At 37.7% G+C, this 21,302-nt stretch overlaps 1 protein-coding gene across 2 annotated transcripts in view; it reads left to right on the top strand.

Annotated features, from left to right (window-relative positions):
- The window catches only part of Calcrl (calcitonin receptor like receptor), a 101,699-nt gene that overhangs the window by 42,288 nt on the left and 38,109 nt on the right, over nt 1–21,302 (top strand). For both annotated transcript variants that reach the window (XM_029470779.2, XM_029470780.2), the window contains 7 exons: nt 6,686–6,766; nt 7,250–7,384; nt 8,350–8,436; nt 10,345–10,474; nt 18,526–18,636; nt 18,902–19,014; nt 20,461–20,552. In XM_029470779.2, the coding sequence (XP_029326639.1) occupies nt 8,386–8,436; nt 10,345–10,474; nt 18,526–18,636; nt 18,902–19,014; nt 20,461–20,552 (497 nt within the window). In that variant the 5' untranslated portion in view covers nt 6,686–6,766; nt 7,250–7,384; nt 8,350–8,385. The remainder of the gene's footprint in view (nt 1–6,685; nt 6,767–7,249; nt 7,385–8,349; nt 8,437–10,344; nt 10,475–18,525; nt 18,637–18,901; nt 19,015–20,460; nt 20,553–21,302) is intronic.

Consider the following 21,302-nt stretch of genomic DNA (forward strand, 5'->3'; position numbering starts at 1 on the left):
TTGAGGTATACATACTCCATTCAAGGTTGAGTTTTCCAGTCTCTCATTCTCTGCTTGTTGACTAATTGTGAGTCTGTATAATAATTGTCATTAATTGCAAAAAGAGTTCTCCTGCTGAGGACTGAGAGATACACTAATATATGATTATAAAGATAAGAACTTGGGAGGGGGGTTACAGTTTATTACTGTGTCCATTTAGCCTAATAATCATATTATTTTCTAGATAGTCATGACATTTTGACCTAGTTTGGTACCAGGCATGAGTTTGCCACTACTGTACCAGTAGGCATGCTTTGCCAGGACAATCATTCTTGTAGCTCACAGGATTCACAGCTGGTAAGGCTGATAATTTCCTTTCTTTTATGCTGCTGTGATTCCCAGAGCTAAGAAAGCTAGACAGTTGGCATGGAGTCAGCATCAGTTTGATTTCTTTGTGTTCTGTGACTCAGGCATGTGTGATCTTCATCAGCAGGGTTTTACCATCATACCTGGAGGGTAATCAAGAGCAATGACAATAGGCTGTTAAAGTCTTTGGTACAATCCTTTGAGATCCCACTAACTTTTCTACTGGATTTGTCTTAACACTGCATAGGCTATCCTGGGCCAGGTTCAGCTGTACCATTAAAACCTTAGACTATCACATCTCTATCAATGAGTATATTGTATGTGAAGCAAATTGGTAAATTGTCATAATAATTTTACTGTAAAGATTTAAGTTTTGTCAAAAAAGTAATGATGATAAAAGAAAAAACATCATGTTTTGAGACATTTACATTAACATTTCCCCTCTATAATAGATTTTTTTTAAGACTGTGAGAAAGGAATTCTAACCTGTGAAGGATGGAGGATAATGTTTATCTTTTGTGTTGACAGAGGAGAAATGGCTTCTCCTCTTCTGATGTACTACAAGAGGGAATGCATGTGCTAGTTAAGGCATAACTGATCTTTGCAAAGCCTCAGTTTAGGATATTAGAGCATCAGGATGTGTGTGGGAAAAGAAGCTTCTGTGGGCCAGCTCCGTAGTGACTGCATAAATCAACAAAGAAAAAGAATATGGCTTTATGCCTAAAATAACTCAGGATATTTAAGAAGCAGAGGAATAGAAGTTGGAGGCTATTTTTTTTTTCCTTAGAGTGAACATACTCTTTCAATATTAGGATTAGGCAACTCAACTAAAAATTAACTTATAACAAAAAACAAATGTAAAGTATATATATATATATACATATATGTAAGAATAAGCAGTATATGTGAAAAAATAAGCAAGCTTTCAGGTAGCATGCAAACATTTGCATTTTAGTGTTCTGACAAATTATATTGATTAACATATATACATATGCATATATGTATCTATATGGGCAGCTAAGGGCGGGGTCCTTTTCAAAATTCACAAACTTTATAGAGACGGAAAAGGTTATTTCAGAAGCAAACACATGGCAGGTTTGAAAATTAAAATCAGAAGGGTACATTATATAATGTAGTGACTGGCTAGCCAGCTGTGTTTTAGGTAACTTCTGCTTTTATTTATTTTCTTATTTAGCACCGAGAGTCAAATCTGTGTCTTGCACAAGCTTGTCTTGCAAGCTCTCTATTACTTACCTAATCTCTTCAACCCCAGACATCTGGGTTTTAACACACATTTGCATTTGAGGACACTTTTTGTTTCTCAAAGTTCTTTCTGGGGTGAAATAAATAGAAAATTTGATGGTTGCGGAGGCAAGCGAGGAGAGTATTTAGAAACAGGGTCGCATCGTCCTACTTGGACTTAAGGAAAACTGCTTTGAAAGAACCAAATTTTCCAGCCCTTTTAACTTTGAGAAGGGAAAAAGAATCATTCATAAACAATCCTTGAGACTGTAAGCCAAGGGGGAAAATGTGCAGGAGTCTTCCCAGTGCCATTGTGATTACAGACTCAGTTGAGAGTAAATGGTAGCTTCTTCAAACCTGCCCAGTGTCTTTCAAACAAGCCACAGGACACTTGGGGATTCTACTCAAGAGGAGACTTCACTGCTTACGCTGAACCCCCTTCACTGACTTGCTCTATTTCCAAATTTGAAAGAAAACTACTTACTGTGTTTCATAATGGCTCATTCCGTTGTCAGTAAATTAAGATCTGAAAGATCACTTGCTTAAGAGTGCTAGTTGATTAATATGGAATGCATTTTAATAAAAACATGCATTTAAATGGGTTAGATGTAAACAAACACTTGCAGGATGAGTCAGTCAGAAGAAGTGTGCAAAGAATCAATGTCATAAAAAGGGATACAAGTAAGTGTACTTCCCCTGGAATCATCTTAACAACTGCATCTACCAATACGAGACACAATCTAGGTTGACTTTCAGTTATGTTTGCCATGGTGCTATCTAGTTACCCGCCCATGGTCCATCTATGACTAACCTAAAAGATCCAGGGCAAAAGGAGCGATTCCTCCATTGCCCCAGTCATTGCTTGTGACCATTGTCAGGGACACTCAGAGAAGTGCTTGTAAGAGCAGGTGACAGCCATGAGTTGAATCACCACATAGGCTGGATATGGTTGAATCTTGTGGAGAGAACACGTGTCCACTAAGTGATGGATGATTATCACACAAACTTGCTTCTGTAATCTGGACAGAGACAGGGGTGATCTGGCTGCTCCACTGAATGAGGCACTCAAGTGGAAAGCGCAGTCTTTTCCCTTGGAGCATGTTTTCTAGATCACTAAGGACGGATCACTAAGGATGACGGAAAGCTAGAAAGTGGAGCTATTCGCAGACTATTTCTTTGGTTACTGCCGCCAAAGATGACTTGGCAACTGCTCAGATAACTCTCACTAAGATGCCTTTTTAGAGCTCTGAGGCCGAAATGTAGTAGATAACAACAAAAATAAGAGTAGTGTCGGGTTGAATGTTGTGTTTGGGGAATCTCCAAACATGATTTTGAAACACTTTGCCTTGAAGGGTTTAGACCCAGGACATAATGAAGGAAATTTAATCTCACCGTGTGTGGAAATCAAAGCACTGTTTTGTTAAACCAGTCTGTTTCCCAAACAGAATAAAGTTTATTTATATTCCGATTCATATATATTTTTACATACAGGCAGAGGACTATGTTTTAAACATAGCTCCCAGTGTTTTATTTTTATGTTTTTATTTTATTTTATCTTATTTTATTGTTTTTGTTTTTTTAAAGACAGGGTTTCTCTGTGTAGCCCTGGCTGTCCTGGAACTCACTTTGTAGACCAGGCTGGCTTTGAACTCAGAAATTTGCCTGCCTCTGCCTCCCAAGTGCTGGGATTAAAGGTGTACACCACCTCACCCGGCTGCTCCCAGTGTTTTAAATTTGCTTAATCTAGATGCAGTCCAAATTTAGTAGACTACTGCTTGTTCGACCCCCTGGCACCTGCAGTTTTGAAGACTAAATCGCTTTCATCATCTTATTTTGTAAAAAAGTAGAGGTGCTTGTATGAGCATTTTAACATCAGAATTTCATTGTCAATATAGATCAGTGGTTCTCAACCGTCCTAATGCTGCAACCCTTTAATACAGTTCGTCATGTTTTGGTGACCCCAAACCTTTACTATAAAATTATGTCATTGCTATTTCATAATTGTAATTGTGCTACTGTTGTGAATCATAATGTAAATACCAGAGATGCAGGATATCTGATCAGGCCACATATCAGATATGTACAGGTTAAAGACCGTTAGAATAACCTCACAATAAAAAACTTTCTAAATTAAGAAATAATAATTGCTATTTAAGGTAAAAATTCTTAAGAGTAACTTTGCTTTTCTAAAATATTTTGTTGGTTAATTCATTCATTTATTCATCTATTCAGTAAACATTTATGAGCTTCCAGTCAGGAAAGTGCCCCGATGACCCAGATAGAAGTTCTGTCTTTGAAGAGCCATATCAGCAAAAGAAAGGAGAATAGAAGACTTACAGTAAGAATGCACTACAGCAAGAGATTGCTGAAAAAAAGATTAAACTTTGACCTCAGAGGCCCTTTTGTAGGTCTAGTGCTTTAAACTTATATAAATAAAATAATTCAGTTATATTCTTCAATGTTCCAATTATCCTAGATGAATAAAAAGTAGTATGATGTCTGAGAACAAACAAGTTAGTGGTTCCACAGAAATTTGCTACATCTGGACTCTATACTGAAAGGCAAACTAGAGATAGCAGAGAATGAATAGAAAAAATTGTGAGCTAATATTTTTATGGAGGGTAGCCAGTCGTAGAAAATAGCTCATGCATTTAGCTTTGTAACCGTTTATTTAGTGTTTTATATTGCTTATTCGTTAGTATGTGTGTTTCTGTGGTGGGGGAGGCACTTGTATGACATATGGACAGACACTGGAGGACTGTTAGCAGTGGTTTATTCTTGCATTTTCCCTGTAAGTCATTAGGCCATTTGGCTTGGTGGGAAGCAGATTTACCCTCTCAGCCATGTTTCTGGCCTTTTATTTATTTACTTTATTAGAAAAAGATTCTTTAATACTTAATTACTTCAGATACTATGTAACCACCAAAAATAGAGGCTTGCAAATATAATTTTTACTTATAATTTATCTACTTATAATTTTACTTACAATTTAAATGCTAACCATAGCAATGAATTGTCTTTCCATAGTTTGAATGAGAAAATGATGTAAAATTAATCATTATTAGTAATGTGACACGGGTTGAACTAATGAGGTAAAAGTAAGATATATTCACCCAAGTATAGTATACAGTATCTATAAAGTTCGGTTCCTATTAATCTAACACATAAATATTGACATCTTGCTTTTATGTCAGGTAATAACTGCAATACAGTAAGACTGGAAACGGGTCATAGGTCAAACTGCCTGGGCTCAAATGAATCATTAACTCACGAACAATTCCAGGAAACCTGGAGTTCTCCGTACTGTCCCCAGCTCCAGATGAAACATGTTACTTTGTGACGGATAGTATACTGCTGTAATTGACCTTCCTTAACCAACATCCTAATAAGTTATCATTGCCAGGATAAGACGAGCTTTGAAAAGCCTACATGCATCTTTGTCTTCCTTTAATGCAATGCATGTATCTCTCTCAGCCCAGAAAACTGCTTTCTTCTGTTTTTTAAATTTTATTTTATTTTTTATTGGTTCTGAGTTATATTTGAAGCTTCACTGACAAGCTTAGAAACCTACACCCATTACTTTACAGCAGAATGATTGAAAGCACTTATAAAAACCACACACAGATATTAAGAAATACAGAAAAATTACTCAAGTCATAAATACCTAAAGAAAATATATTAACAAACCAATAAAAAACACATAAATTCATGTTCAAGACAGATGTTTTCATTATGTTCTTTTGAGACAGGGTCTTTCTGTACTGCCCTGTTTGGCTTCAAACTCCCAGTGTTACCATGTTGGCCTTGAGCTCAGAGAAATCTGCCTGCCTCTGCCTCCAGAATCCTGGGATTAAAGGCATACATCACTAGGCCTTGAAATATTTTCCTTGAAAATATAACTACTTTGAAAATTACTTACTCACAGGAAATATGAAAATTCTAGGCCAACTGTGTATTCCTGTAATCTATAATTTATATTGAAAGGTTTCACGTAGTGACTGACATATTCAAACATTATAAACAAAAAAAGGTACATTTGCACAATGGAATGTTACTCAGCTTTTAAAAACATTGACATCATGAAATCCACAGGCAAATGGATGGAACTAGAAAAGATCATCCTGAGTGTGGAACTCAGACCCAGAAAGACAAACATGATATATACTCATTTAAAAGTGGATATTAGTCATAAAGCTCAGGGTAGCCATGCTACAATCCACAGACCCAAAGAAGCTAAGTAGCAGGTAGGGCCCAAGGGAAGATGCTTTATTCTCACTAAGAAGGGAAAAATCAAATAGATTTGATATGCCAAGGCGGGTTGATATCCATGGAAGGTCTCCTCTCCTCTGTGGAGAAAGGGAGCAGGGTATAGAAGGATGGGGGTGAGAGTGAGGGACTGTGAGGAGAGGAGGGAACTGAAGTTCTCATCAGGACATAAAGTTAATTAATTAACTAACTAATTAATTAATTAATGGAAAAATAAAGAAAAAGAAAAATAACATCTACTCAATGAATAAGCAACGTATTGACTGAAGAAAATAATCTCATCAGCAACAAGACTTTTTAGTCCAATGCTCAGTCATAAATTTGTGAGTCATGTTTCTTCTTCCTTGAGTAGTTCTGACTTCTGGACAGATTAGCTCAGCTGTATCACACAATCAAGTACTATTTGATTCAAACAGGTGGTTCCATTATTATGAAAATCAACAATACTTGATAATTTTTTTCTTTTTTTACAAAAAGAAAGAAAGTAACTGCTACTGAGCTACTAATTGAACAGGACTAGGAAAAATCTACTGTATATTTAAGTGTTATGCATACTAAATTATTTTACAAATATCAATATGTTTAAAAATAAAATACAGGGATAGATAAAATAAGCATGTGTATCCTTCCTGGTTTCAGGGGTGGAGGTGAGGTTCTAAAAGGTTAAAGATTATGTTTCTCAGTATCATTTCTGTAGTTCATTAAAAATTAGAATAACTCAAGAATGTCTAATTTTGGTAGAGGTATTGCTTAGAAAATTTCAGTTTCCTATGGAAAGAATTATGTCTTGTTAACATCATATTAAATTATTTTAAATCTATCCATATTTTAGGTCATGACCCTTGTAATTAAGAAATTCTTGAAGACAATATTCAGGAGAAAATGTGATTTGAGTCTGGAGACAATTGTGTATGTAAGTATTTGGAAATTAGATTTTCCAGGGGTGAAATCTAATTAACAACTAAATATCATTAAACATTTTTTTATTCATTTAAAACATTTTTATTATTAGATATTTTCTTTATTTACATTTCAAATATTATCCCCTTTCCTGGTTTCCCCTCCAAAAACGCCCTACTCCTACCCCTTCTCCCCTCCCCCTGTTCACCAACCCACCCATTCCTGCTTTCTGGCCCTGGCATTCCCCTAGACTGGGGCATAGAACCTTCACAGGACCAAGGGCCTCTCCTCCCGTTGATGACCAACTAGATCATCCTCTGCTACATATGTAGCTGGAGCCATGAGTCCTACCATATGTTTTCTTTGGTTGGTGGCTTAATCCCAGGGAAAATAATCAATTTGTTAGGTACTAAACTGCAGAAAATTTGCTTCACACTTTTCAATCTAGCACTGTTTTTTAAGATGTAAGATTAATAGCATCCTTCCTGATTTTCAGGTATACTTTTCTTAAGATCTCAAAAAATAAATCCAAGCTCACAGGTTGCTTATTGATAGAAGAGAAACAATACTGATAGAAGAGAAATCAGAAAATTGCTTATGATTGACGAGAACAGCTGCAGCAGCTACCTAGGTGAGTCACAGCGGGCCACCAGTGGAGCATATTCAATCATAAGAGTGACGGAGCGCTCTCAATACATGTCACAAAAAAGCAGAAGACCTGGGGTCATGTGGAAAGGGGCTTCCTAATTTTATTCTGAAAACAGCTCTGCTTTGTTTCCTGACAGAATTCAATCCAAGTTCATTGTTCAGTGGTAAATATCTACTGAAGAGTTTTTTGGTTCCCTTTAAAAAGTCATTGCTACGTATCAATTTAAATGTGTATTATGTTCAGTGGCTATATCATGACAAACACGAGAAAGCGAGTGTGTTAGAAAGCAAGCTTTAGGGACATCAGTTCCACACAGTCTGTTTCTTAGTATCCAGCTGGCAGATGGTGTTTGAGAGGCCATTTTTTATCAGCTTAGAAGGTGATCTAATATTAGATTAATACATGCATGTTACTGTTCAACCCCAGAGTCTTATTTCAACAATGTAGGAGACTTTGAGAATCTTTTTATTTTCTGATTAGTTTCTATATTAATTACTTTTCTTATCGTTTTAACAAAATACCTATGAGGAAACAAAATACCTATGAGGATTTATCTTTGCTCACAGTTTAAAGGTTTAGGTCAGGTTGTCAAAGAAAGCAAGCACAGTACAGACTTGGACCATGTGGTCACTCTGGGCCTACAAGAAGCAGGCTGCAATGGCTGCTCCCATTCTGCTTACTTTTCCTTCTTTAATGAGTTCATGATCCCAGGCCACAGAACGCTACTGTCCACAGTTGTGAAGGTCTTCCCATATCAACTAACCCAGTAAGATGATCCGTCACAGTCATGCCCAGAGACTAACTTAATATGCATAATGCCTCACAGATGTGTCTCCTAAGTGAATTCAAAATCTGTTTTAGAATTTGGGTAGAATTATAACAGATATTTTCTTTTGAAGCATATGTTAGTTTCATGAGCATTGAACTTTATTTCATTTTTGTTATAGCTTGAACATACAGCACATTTCATTTGGACTCTAATAATGGATAAAAAGCATATACTATGTTTTCTGGTTCTCTTGCCTCTTAACATGGTAAGTACTCACCCTACATATTTACTCATTAGTTATGACTATGTTTTAATGACAACATGCATCTTACTGGTAAAAGCTAATAAGGACAAGATAAAGTAGTTGTTAGATGAATAAGTTGATTTCATTTTTTATATCCAATCAACACAGCAATAATCCACTTCCTTTTAGTATTTTTTTTAAGCTTTGAATTTTTTAACCAATATGGTTTGTTGGGTCCTTGGCAGGAGGTTCAAATATGCAAAACTCAAAAGTGATAAAGTTGGAAAAATACTGGAATGATGTTTTATAGTAGTACAAATATACACAGCACATAAAATACGTTTACAGAGACACATAGATTCAGAATTATCTTTGAAAAAAATCATATTCTAGTCTTTAAAATTTTTATTTTGGTCTACCAATTGATTGGCATTTATCAATTAAAAATAACTAGGAGACGTACTGCGTTTTATATTGGTTTACTCCTTCATTAATAAATCACTCGTTCAAATAGATTTTGATGCTAAATTTGGGGCAAATATGTCTCCATATGTGTGCACGCATCCATGTGCACCTCTACATGCATGTGCCAGAGATGTGAAGCTAGAGGTGAAGCCAGAGGATTAACAAAGCCCAAAGAGCTACACGCTTCATAGTTACTTCTTATTAGTAGTTTTGTTTCTCTTCATCTTTTTTTCTGCACTGAATTAAAGCAATCAATATTGCTCTTCTCTTTATACATAGAAGAAACCCAGAGACATACTCTCATCTAATTCTGTGCCAGCAACTAACTTTCCTGTGGTGTTTCCAAGCAAAACCCTCAGAAGGAGTCAAACAAAGGAAAATTTAAAAAGTACTGAGAACTTAAATGAGAAAAAAAAAACCCCACCAATATCATATTTCTGAGAGTATACGCACCGGAAAACACCTTCCAGTCTAGAAGCTGTCAAATGTCTGCACATATAAGATGTTATCTTGGGTAACTGACTAGACTTCAAAAGACAGAACTGTTTCTTCTGCTAATGGCACCTGTTAAGGGTGCCAGCAAGCTACACGGGTCACCATGAGTTCTCTGCAGACAATACTGTAGTAGTTTACCAGTTAATATAGCACAGTGTAATATAAGGAACCGTGACCCCTTCTCTTGAATTCATTCATGGACAGTGTGCAAATATATTTGGAATTATTATTACTTTCCTTAGTTTCTATCAAAACTTTCTCAGAAAAAATGGTTTTATGTGTATTTTTTTCTAATATTTTCCTGGGATAGGCAAAATGTTTGCTTAGCCTACATGAGGCACTAGGTTCAACCCACAATATTAAAGAATAAATTCAAATGACTTAAAAATAGTCTTGATGTTCTAGAATTTCATTTATTACTTCACAGGGTGACGGTTTTCTAAGCCTCTCAGGACATTCAAGCCTACCAGGAAATACGTCTGTATTATTGCTAATCAGGCAATGTGATGCCACCCAGTGAGGTGGCAAAAATTATTATTTTGATATTACAAATGTACAAAGTTTGATTATTTTCCATGTGGCCAGTACTCCCTGGTATCTGGATGTCATTTTCTGCTGGAAGTAGTGGTGCATAGTTTATCGACATTGAAAGAGCAGATAAACCACCAAGGGACTCTAGATACAACTGTTTGCGTTTTCGAACAAATGTTTAGGCTGTGTTGTTGTCAGCCAAGTACCACAGGCGTTGGGAGCCAACCGAGCCTCTCGGTGCTGACATCTGCGGCACCCTGAAGGCTGTTTGAAACTGGACACAGTAAGAGTTTAGACTATGGAGATTGGCAGACACTATGCATTGGGGGTTTCCTTAGGAGAGTCATTTTGTACCCAAGCACCACAGCTCTTGCTGTTTTCCACCAGCAAGAAATCTAACCATTCCACCACTCTAAAGCCGTTGTTTTATTCCCTCAGGCTCTCATCTCAGCAGAGTCCGAAGAAGGCGTGAACCAAACAGACTTGGGAGTCACTAGAAACAAGATCATGACGGCTCAGTATGAATGTTACCAGAAGATCATGCAGGACCCCATTCAACAAGCAGAAGGTAGCTGCAACTAACACTAGATGTACCTAACATGTAATTAAAAGAAAGCTATCTGTGCAGGTTCTTACATCTACTAATAAAAATTAATTAGTTGCTTGTTTTCTGGTTTATGTACAAATTTTATTATGCATTTGTGAAGTGTGTTTTATGACATGATCTAACTTATTCTTTTTTTTTTTTTTTTTGGTTTTTCAAGACAGGGTTTCTCTGTGTAGCCCTGGCTGTCCTGGAACTCTCTCTGTAGACCAGGCTGGCCTTGAACTCAGAAATCCACCTGCCTCTGCCTTCCAAATGCTTGGATTAAAGGCAGGTGCTACCACTGCCTGGCTAGAAAAAAATTTCTAAAGTGAGATTAAAAAACCAAATGACAAAACCATAGTTAATGGGGGCTATTTTGTTCATAAAATGTTTTTTTTTTAATTTTTAATATTTTTATTACATATTTTCCTCAATTACATTTCCAATGCTATCCCAAAAGTCCCCCATAGCGCCCCCCCACTTCCCTACCCACCCATTCCCATTCTTTTGGCCCTGGCATTCCCCTATATTGGGGCATATAAAGTTTGCAAGTCCAATGGGCCTCTCTTTCCATTGATGGCCGACTAGGTCATCTTTTGATACATATGCAGCTAGAGACAAGAGCTCTGGGGTTCTGGTTAGTACATCATGTTGTTCCAACAATAGGGTTGCAGATCCCTTTAGCTCCTTGGGTACTTTCTCTAGCTTCTCCATTGGGAGCCCTGTGATACATCCAAGAGCTGACTGTGAACATCCACTCCTGTGTTTGCTAGGCCCCGGCATCGTCTCACAAGAGACAGCTATATTTGGGTCCTTTCAGCAAAATCTTGCTAGTGTATGCAATGGTGTCAGCGTTTAGAAGCTGCTTATGGGATGGATCCCTGGATACGGCAGTCTCTAAATGGTCCATCCTTTCATCACAGCTACGAACTTTGTCTCTGTAACTCCTTCCCTGGGTGTTTTGTTCCCAATTCTAAGAAGGTGCACAGTGTCCACACTTTGGTCTTCATTCTTCTTGAGTTTCATGCGTTTATCAAATTGTATCTTATATCTTGGGTATCCTAAGTTTTGGGCTAATATCCACTTATCAGTGAATACATATTGTGTGAGTTCTTTTGTGATTGTGTTACTTCACTCAAGATGATGCCCTCCAGGTCCATCCATTTGGCTAGGAATTTCATAAATTCATTCTTTTTAATAGCTGAGTAGTACTCCATTGTGTAAATGTACCATAATTTCTGTATCCATTCCTCTGTTGAGGGACATCTGGGTTCTTTCCAGCTTCTGGCTATTATAAATAGGGCTGCTATGAACATAGTGGAGCATGTGTCCTTTTTACCGGTTGGGACATCTTCTGGATATATGCCCAGGAGAGGTATTGCTGGATCCTCCGGTAGTACTATGTCCAATTTTCTGAGGAACCGCCAGACTGATTTCCAGAGTGGTTGTACAAGCTTGCAATCCCACCAACAATGGAGGAGTGTTCCTCTTTCTACACATCCTCACCAGCATCTGCTGTCACCTGAATTTTTGATCTTAGCCATTCTGACTGGTGTGAGGTGGAATCTCAGGGTTGTTTTGATTTGCATTTCCCTGATGATTAAGGATGTTGAACATTTTTTCAGGTGCTTTTCTGCCATTCGGTATTCCTCAGGTGAGAATTCTTTGTTCAGTTCTGAGCCCCATTTTTTAATGGGGTTATTTGACTTTCTGGAGTCCACCTTCTTGAGTTCTTTATATATATTGGATATTAGTCCCTTATCTGATTTAGGATAGGTGAAGATCCTTTCCCAATCTGTTGGTGGTTTTTTTGTCTTATTGATGGTGTCTTTAGCCTTGCAGAAGCTTTGTAGTTTCATGAGGTCCCACTTGTCAATTCTCGTTCTTACAGCACAAGCCATTACTGTTCTATTCAGGAATTTTTCCCCTGTGCCCATATCTTCAAGGCTTTTCCCCACTTTCTCCTCTATAAGTTTCAGTGTCTCTGGTTTTATGTGAAGTTCCTTGATCCACTTAGACTTGACCTTAGTACAAGGAGATAGGAATGGATCGATTCGCATTCTTCTACATGTTAACAACCAGTTGTGCCAGCACCATTTGTTGAAAATGCTGTCTTTCTTCCACTGGATGTTTTTAGCTCCCTTGTCGAAGATCAAGTGACCATAGGTGTGTGGGTTCATTTCTGGGTCTTCAATTCTATTCCATTGGTCTATTTGTCTGTCACTATACCAGTACCATGCAGTTTTTATCACAATTGCTCTGTAGTAGAGCTTTAGGTCCGGCATGGTGATTCCACCAGAGGTTCTTTTATCCTTGAGAAGAGTTTTTGCTATCCTAGGCTTTTTGTTATTCCAGATGAATTTGCAGATTGCACTTTCTAATTCGTTGAAGAATTGATTTGGAATTTTGATGGGGATTGCATTGAATCTGTAGATTGCTTTTGGCAAGATAGCCATTTTTACAATGTTGATCCTGCCAATCCATGAGCATGGGAGATCTTTCCATCTTCTGAGATCTTCTATAATTTCTTTCTTCAGAGACTTGAAGTTTTTATTATACAGATCTTTCACTTCCTTAGTTAGAGTCACGCCAAGATATTTTATATTATTTGTGACTATTGAGAAGGGTGTTGTTTCCCTAATTTCTTTCTCAGCCTGTTTATTCTTTGTGTAGAGAAAGGCCATTGATTTGTTTGAGTTAATTTTATATCCAGCTACTTCACCGAAGCTGTTTATCAGGCTTAGGAGTTCTCTGGTGGAATTTTTAGGGTCACTTATATATACTATCATATCATCTGCAAAGAGTGATATTTTGACTTCATCTTTTCCAATTTGTATCCCTTTGATCTCCTTTTGTTTTCGAATTGCTCTGGCTAGGACTTCAAGTACTATGTTGAATAGGTATGGAGAAAGTGGACAGCCTTGTCTAGTCCCTGATTTTAGAGGGATTGCTTTAAGCTTCTCACCATTTACTTTGATGTTGGCTACTGGTTTGCTGTAGATTGCTTTTATCATGTTTAGGTATGGGCCTTGAATTCCTGATCTTTCCAAGACTTTTATCATGAATGGGTGTTGGATCTTGTCAAATGCTTTTTCCGCATCTAACGAGATGACCATGTGGTTTTTGTCTTTGAGTTTGTTTATATACTGGATTACTTTGATGGATTTCCGTATATTGAACCATCCCTGCATCCCTGGGATGAAACCTACTTGGTCAGGATGGATGATTGTTTTGATGTGTTCTTGGATTCGGTTAGCAAGAACTTTATTGAGGATTTTTGCATCAATATTCATAAGGGATATTGGTCTGAAGTTTTCTATCTTTGTTGGGTCTTTTTGAGGTTTAGGTATCAGAGTAATTGTGGCTTCATAGAATGAGTTGGGTAGAGTACCTTCTGTTTCTATTTTGTGGAATAGTTTGTGAAGAACTGGGATTAGATCTTCTTTGAAGGTCTGATAGAACTCTGCACTAAACCCATCTGGTCCTGGGCTTTTTTTAGTTGGGAGACTATTAATGACTGCTTCTATTTCTTTGGGGGATATAGGGCTGTTTAGATCATTAACCTGATCTTGATTCAACTTTGGTACCTGGTATCTGTCTAGGAACTTCTCCATTTCATCCAGGTTCTCCAGTTTTGTTGAGTATAGCCTTTGGTAGAAGGATCTGATGGTGTTTTGGATGTCTTCAGGATCTGTTGTTATGTCTCCTTTTTCATTTCTGATTTTGTTAATTAGGATGCTTTCCCTGTGCCCTCTATGAGTCTGGCTAAGGGTTTATCTATCTTGTTGATTTTCTCAAAGAACCAGCTCCTTGATTGGTTGATTCTTTGAATAGTTTTTCTTGTTTCCACTTGGTTGATTTCGCCCCTGAGTTTGATTATTTCCTGCCGTCTACTCCTCTTGGGTGAATTTGCTTCCTTTTGTTCTAGTGCTTTTAGGTATGTTGTCAAGCTGCTAATGTGTGCTCTCTCTAGTTTCCTTTTGGAGGCACTCAGAGCTATGAGTTTTCCTCTTAGAAATGCTTTCATTGCGTCCCATAAGTTTGGGTATGTTGTGGCTTCATTTTCATTGAACTCTAAAAAGTCCTTAATTTCTTTCTTTATTCCTTCCTTGAGCAAGGTATCATTGAGAAGAGTGTTGTTCAGTTTCCACGTGAAGGTTGGCTTTCTATTATTTATTTTGTTATTGAAGATCAGCCTTAGTCCATGGTGATCTGATAGGATGCATGGGACAATTTCAATATTTTTGTATCTGTTGAGGCCTGTTTTGTGACCAGTTATGTGGTCAATTTTGGAGAAGGTACCATGAGGTGCTGAGAAGAAGGTATATCCTTTTGTTTTAGGATAGAATGTTCTGTAGATATCTGCCAGATCCATTTGATTCATAATTTCTCTTAGTTTCTCTGTGTCCCTGTTTAGTTTCTGTTTCCATGATCTGTCCATTGGTGAAAGTGGTGTGTTGAAGTCTCCCACTATTATTGTATGAGGTGCAATGTGTGCTTTGAGATTTACTAAAGTTTCTTTAATGAATGTGGCTGCCTTTGTATTTGGAGCATAGATATTCAGGATTGATAGTTCCTCTTGGAGGATTTTACCTTTGATGAGTATGAAGTGTCCCTCCCTGTCTTTTTTAATGACTTTGGGTTGGAAGTCAATCTTATCAGATATTAGAATGGCTACTCCAGCTTGTTTCTTCATACCATTTGCTTGGAAAATTGTTTTCCAGCCTTTCATTCAGAGGTAGTGTCTATCTTTTTCTCTGAGATGAGTTTCCTGTAAGCAGCAAAATGTTGGGTCTTGTTTGTGTAGCCAGTTTGTTAGTCTATGTCTTTTTATCGGGGAGTTGAGTCCATTGATATTCAGAGATATTAAGGAAAAGTAATTGTTGTTTCCTGTTATTTTTGTTGTTAAAGTTGGCATTCTGTTCTTGTGGCTGTCTTCTTTTAGGTTTGTTGAGGGATTACCTTCTTGTTGTTTCTAGGGCGTGGTTCCTGTCCTTGTCTTGGTTTTTTTCTGTTATTATCCTTTGAAGGGCTGGATTCGTGGAGAGATAATGTGTGAATTTGGTTTTGTCGTGGAATACTTTGGTTTCTCCATCTATGTTAATTGAGAGTTTGGCTGGGTATAGTAGCCTGGGCTGGAATTTGTGTTCTTTTAGTGTCTGTATAACATCCGTCCAGGATCTTCTGGCTTTCATAGTCTCTGGTGAAAAATCTGGTGTAATTCTGATAGGCTTGCCTTTATATGTTACTTGGCCTTTTTCTCTTACTGCTTTTAGTATTCTATCTTTATTTAGAGCATTTGTTGTTCTGATTATTATGTGTCGGGAGGTATTTCTTTTCTGGTCCAGTCTATTTGGAGTTCTGTAGGCTTCTTGTATGTTCATGGGCATCTCTTTCTTTAGATTTGGGAAGTTTTCTTCTATAATTTTGTTGAAGATGTTTGCTGGTCCTTTGAGTTGAAAATCTTCATTCTCATCCACTCCTATTATCCGTAGGTTTGGTCTTCTCATTGTGTCCTGTATTTCTTGGATGTTTTGAGTTAGTATCTTTTTGCATTTTACATTTTCCTTGATTGTTGTGCCGATGTTCTCTATGGAATCTTCTGCACCTGAGATTCTCTCTTCCATCTCTTGTATTCTGTTGCTGATGCTGGTATCTATGGTTCCAGATTTCTTTCCTAGGGTTTCTATCTCCAGTGTTGCCTCATTTTGGGTTTTCTTTATTGTGTCTACTTCCCTTTTTAGGTCTAGTATGGTTTTGTTCATTTCCATCATCTGTTTGGATGTGTTTTCCTTTTTTTCATTAAGGACTTCTACCTGTTTGATTAGGTTATCCTGTTTTTCTTTAAGGATTTGTAACTCTTTAGCAGTGTTCTCCTGCAATTCTTTAAGGGATTTTTGTGCTTCCTCTTTATTGTCTTCTACCTGTTTACCAGTGTTCCTTTGTATTTCTTTAAGTGTGTTATTAAAGTCCTTCTTGAAGTCCTCTACCATCATCAGGAGATATGCTTTTAGATCCGTGTCTAGCTTTTCCGGTGTGTTGGGGTGCCCTGGGCTGGGCGAAGTGGGAGTGCTGGGTTCTGATGATGGTGAGTGGTCTTGGTTTCTGTTAGTAAGATTATTACGTTTACCTTTCGCCATCTGGTAATCTCTGGGGTTAGTTGTTGTCGTTGTCACTGTTTAAAGATTGGAGCAGAAGCTGTGTTCCACTCACCAGCAGTCTCAAAATCCTGTGGCGGGGGTCGTGGGTAGCTGGCAGTACCGCAGTGCTGGTCCAGCCGGAAGAGGCCTGTGGTCCTACTCAGGCCGGTTTTCTGCTTCCCTAACTAATGCAGTCTCAGGTCCCGTGCGCAATTGGATTGGAGCAGAAGCTGTGTTCCACTCACCAGAAGTCTTAAGATCCTGTGGCGGGTGTTGTGGGTAGCTGGTGAGTGTCAGCCGACCCTGCGCCCTAGCTACCCAGGTGCTTTTCTGACCGGAAGAGGCTTGTGGCCCTATGTAGGCCGAATTTCTCCCTCCCCAACCAAAGCAGTCTCAGGTCCCGCGTGATTGGACTGGAGCAGAAGCTGTGTTCCACTCACCAGCAGTCTCAAAATCCTGTGGCGGGGTCGTGGGTAGCTGGCAGGTGTCAGCCGACCCTGTGCTCTCGCTACCCGGTGCTGATCTGGCCGGTTGAGGCCTGTGGCCCTACTCCTCATAAAATGTTTTTATTTTGTTGTTTTTGAGACAAGGTTTCTCTGTGTAGCCCTGGCTGTTCTGGAACTCTCTCTGTAGACCAGGCTGGCCTGGAACTCAGAAATCCACCTGCCTCTGCCTCCCAAGTTCTGGGATTAATGGTGGGCGCCACAACTGCCCAGCCCAACTTATTCTTTTTAGTAAAATCTAACAAAATACTTCATCCTCTGAAGTTTTCAGAATGATCCTTTAGAAGGGGTAAAAATATTCAAAATACTAACAGATATTAATATTAAAATAAGACAAGTCAATAACTATTGACCATCAGTTCAAGTAACATAAATTTATCTTTTAATAAAATACTTTGTTTTATAAAACTTGAATGTGACTGAATACCAATTCTATGTTAGCTGGCATCATTTTATTTGATATTATTATTTTAAAATTTGTGAACTAACTCCTCGCAAATGATCTAGATAAAGGCTTAAGTACTAAAAACTAATGTTGAGCAACAGGAAAATATTTTTACAATAAAACAATTCTGTGGTAAAAGTTCAGGATCACTGTTTATTTTATCTCAGAACTTTACAATGCATTTTGCAACTTGTAAAAAAATACTTGAGACTAAATTACCTTTCAAAAATACTTTGTGTGCCTGAAATCCATCTTAAAGATATCTATCTCACTCTGAAACCACAGAACCCAGTTTAAAAAAAGAGACATTGTGATGCATTGCGCTACCCATGTTCAAGTGTTTCACACACAGACTTATCTAATGGCAACTTGGATATGAATAATGTAATTTCTAAAGCAATGCAAGTGTTCTTCTATAGATCACAATTATTTTACCAGCCATGTATGATGGGAAACATTTTAAATTTATTTAAGATGACAGGAAAGAAAGCTGTGGTCGTCTTAGTTGCTTTTTAAAGGTTTGTAATTATTTAGAGTTTTCAGATACCAGAGTTGTTATGGCTCTATTGGGGCTAAAATGGTCACAAGATTGTTGTACAGATACATGATTATTAACAAATATTTCGCCGGTTGTGGTGGCGTACGCCGGTAGGATTTGCTGAAGGAGGCAGGTGCAGGAGGATCACAAGTTCGAGGCCAGCCTGGGATACACATTTTAAAGCCGGGCGTGGTGGCGCATGCCTTTAATCCCAGCACTCGGGAGGCAGAGGCAGGCAGATTTCTGAGTTCGAGGCCAGCCTGGTCTACAGAGTGAGTTCCAGGACAGCCAGGGCTACACAGAGAAACCCTGTCTCAGAAAACAAACAAACAAACAAACAAAAAAAGAGTTGACTCATGAGTAGCCACAGAGACTTGCTGACCCTTCACTTTTATTTTCTCTCTCAGGCCTTTACTGCAATAGGACCTGGGATGGATGGCTATGCTGGAATGACGTTGCAGCAGGGACGGAATCAATGCAGTACTGCCCTGACTATTTTCAGGATTTTGATCCTTCAGGTAGAGACCATAATTTAATTACAGATCTTACTGAAATCTGTAGAGTGAACATTGTTATTTAATATTTTAAGTGTCATTAAATATTAAAGACATGTTATTAAATGCATTTGGAACTTGTCACAAAGGTAGCCTCAAAAGATTTGCAGTATATAACTATCTTAGTTTTAACTCTCCACTACTGAATTCATTTAACCAAAGGGGGGAAAATTGAACAGAAACTATAAGTTTATTTAACTCTTTTTATTTTATTTTTTTATTATTAAAGAGAAGGTTACAAAGATCTGTGACCAAGATGGACACTGGTTTCGGCATCCGGATAGTAATAGAACGTGGACCAACTACACCCTGTGTAATAACAGCACGCATGAGAAAGTGAAGGTGAGTTGAAATTGTGTGAGTTAAAATTGGACTTACATTTTAAAATCAGAGCAATGCAGTACTAGAAAAAAATGCAGTGTTCCATTCCACAGTAAAACTGTTTCCTAATATCCTTTGAGAAGAACAATGAAAAAGAACCTGCGGAAAAGCTGCTATTAATTCTGTCATTACACTAGGGAAGTAACCCTGTTAGATAACTGTGTATTTATAAGTCAATGCCTCAGAATCGGGGTGGATTCTGATTTTCCAAAGAAAATATACCTTAAAAGTGTAATATAAGGGAAAACTCTCATTTCTAGTGAAATTCTAGAATTACCTCAAAACTTGTTCTTAGGCGAACAGGATACGCTCAGTGGGATTTAAGCCACCGCCTGCTCCTCAGGCCAGCTGGCTGTGCAGGACGCTCTCACTCTTGTTCCTGTGTTGAAACTTAAAATTGAAGCCATGGCTAAGGACAACAGTCACAGAGGAAAGCGTGATTGCGATATTTTTACGTATTTTCAGTTGTGCGTGTGCATGATTGAAAGTGTGGACAGTGACACGCGCTTCCTGTTTGGCACTTTATCTGCCTCATGGCCATGGATAAGAAAACCCTCTTGTGCTAAACAAGATAAGTGTACTTTCTTCCAGAGGCCAGGATAGTGTGATCACTCAAACCACAAGCTATCACTGTGTTACATATCATGTATGCTCTGCCTATTTAGAGGTGTTTAAGTTACCCAAACCCAAACCCAAACCCAAACCCAAACCCAAACCCAAACCCAAACCCAAACTCAACCAAACAACTAACCAACCAAGCAGGCAAGCAAGCAAGCAAGCAAGCAAGCAAGCAAGCAAGCAAGCAAGCAACCAACCAACCAACCAACCAACCAACCAACCAACCAACCAACCAACTAAACAAAATCTCTATAAATGGTCTGTTAAAAGAAAATAGAAAAAGAAAGCAAGCAAAAACTAATTGAATGTTAAAATACATTATATAGATCAAAGGATCTTTTAAATTTCCATATTAAGATCTGTCTCTGAGCCTCAGATTTGTGAAAAGAAATAGAAAAACCTCAATAGGTAAAGAAAGCCTTATCAGGTATTTAAAGTTTACTCAGGATCACTAAACTAAACCATTGAGTATTATTCGATTTTGAATATATAATGCTATACAGTATAAACTAGATCAATAAATGCATTACCTTAAAGATTCAATGTGACTTCTGATTCCTTAAATAAAAGAATATGTGGCTTATAAGTTTTTAATAACAGTTAGCAAATTTGTATAGATATTTTTCATTTATATATTTTCAAATATTTATTGGTTTTCAAGCAAGTGTTTGTAAATCTCTCTACATGCGCTTTTAAAAGTAGAATCTATTCATTTGAATTTTATCTAATATATATGTAGATTTTTAGATAGAGTTCATTCCATTTTTTTTTCTTATCACACAATTATAGACAGCCCTGAATCTGTTCTACCTAACTATAATTGGACATGGATTATCTATTGCATCTCTGATCATCTCTCTCATCATATTTTTTTACTTCAAGTAAGTACATTTAAATATCTTTTAATTTGACAACTGTGGTGAATTCAGATTATGTGCATATTGAGCTCATGTGAGGACAAAATATATAAAATATAAGTAATAATACTAAGTTTAATACTTAAAGTAAACTGGAGTATTTTTTATTTTATTTTAGTTTTATGAAATAGGCAGGGTATGATGGACTATCTTAATCATAATTCTATAAAATTATTAGGCATATAAAATTAAAGTATGTGCTTTGATCATGTTGATTTAGAGGGCCTTGTTTTCTTGGTATCCCCCATCACCTTTGGCTCTTTCTTTTAGCTTCCTCTTACCTAGAGTTTTCTGAGCCCTGAAGGGAGGGATTTGATAGAGACATCCCATTTATGGCTTAGTGTTCCAAGTTTTCATTCTTTGCATAATGTCTGGCTGTGGGTCTTATATTTGTTCCTATTTGCTGCAGGCAGAAGCTTCTCTGACAATGGCGGAACAAGGCACTGATCTATGTGTATTGCAGAATGTCATTAGGAGTCATATTATTGCTATTTTTTATGTAAAGGACAGTTTAAGAACATTTGGTTTTGCCTTCGGTCCCTGGGCTATCTACTCTCAGGTTCTTGGTCATTTGCGCAATGTCAGGTATGGGCTGCACCTTATGGAGTGGGCCTTGGGTCAAATCAGATATTGGTTGGTTACTCCCACAGTCTTCATGCCACCTTTGCACTAATACGCTGTGCAGGCAGGGATACCATTGTCAGTCAAGTGTTT

This window comes from Mus caroli, unplaced genomic scaffold (genome assembly GCF_978045245.1).
Source record: "Mus caroli unplaced genomic scaffold, Mus_caroli_1 scaffold_2, whole genome shotgun sequence".
NCBI classification, from domain to species: Eukaryota; Metazoa; Chordata; class Mammalia; order Rodentia; family Muridae; genus Mus; species Mus caroli.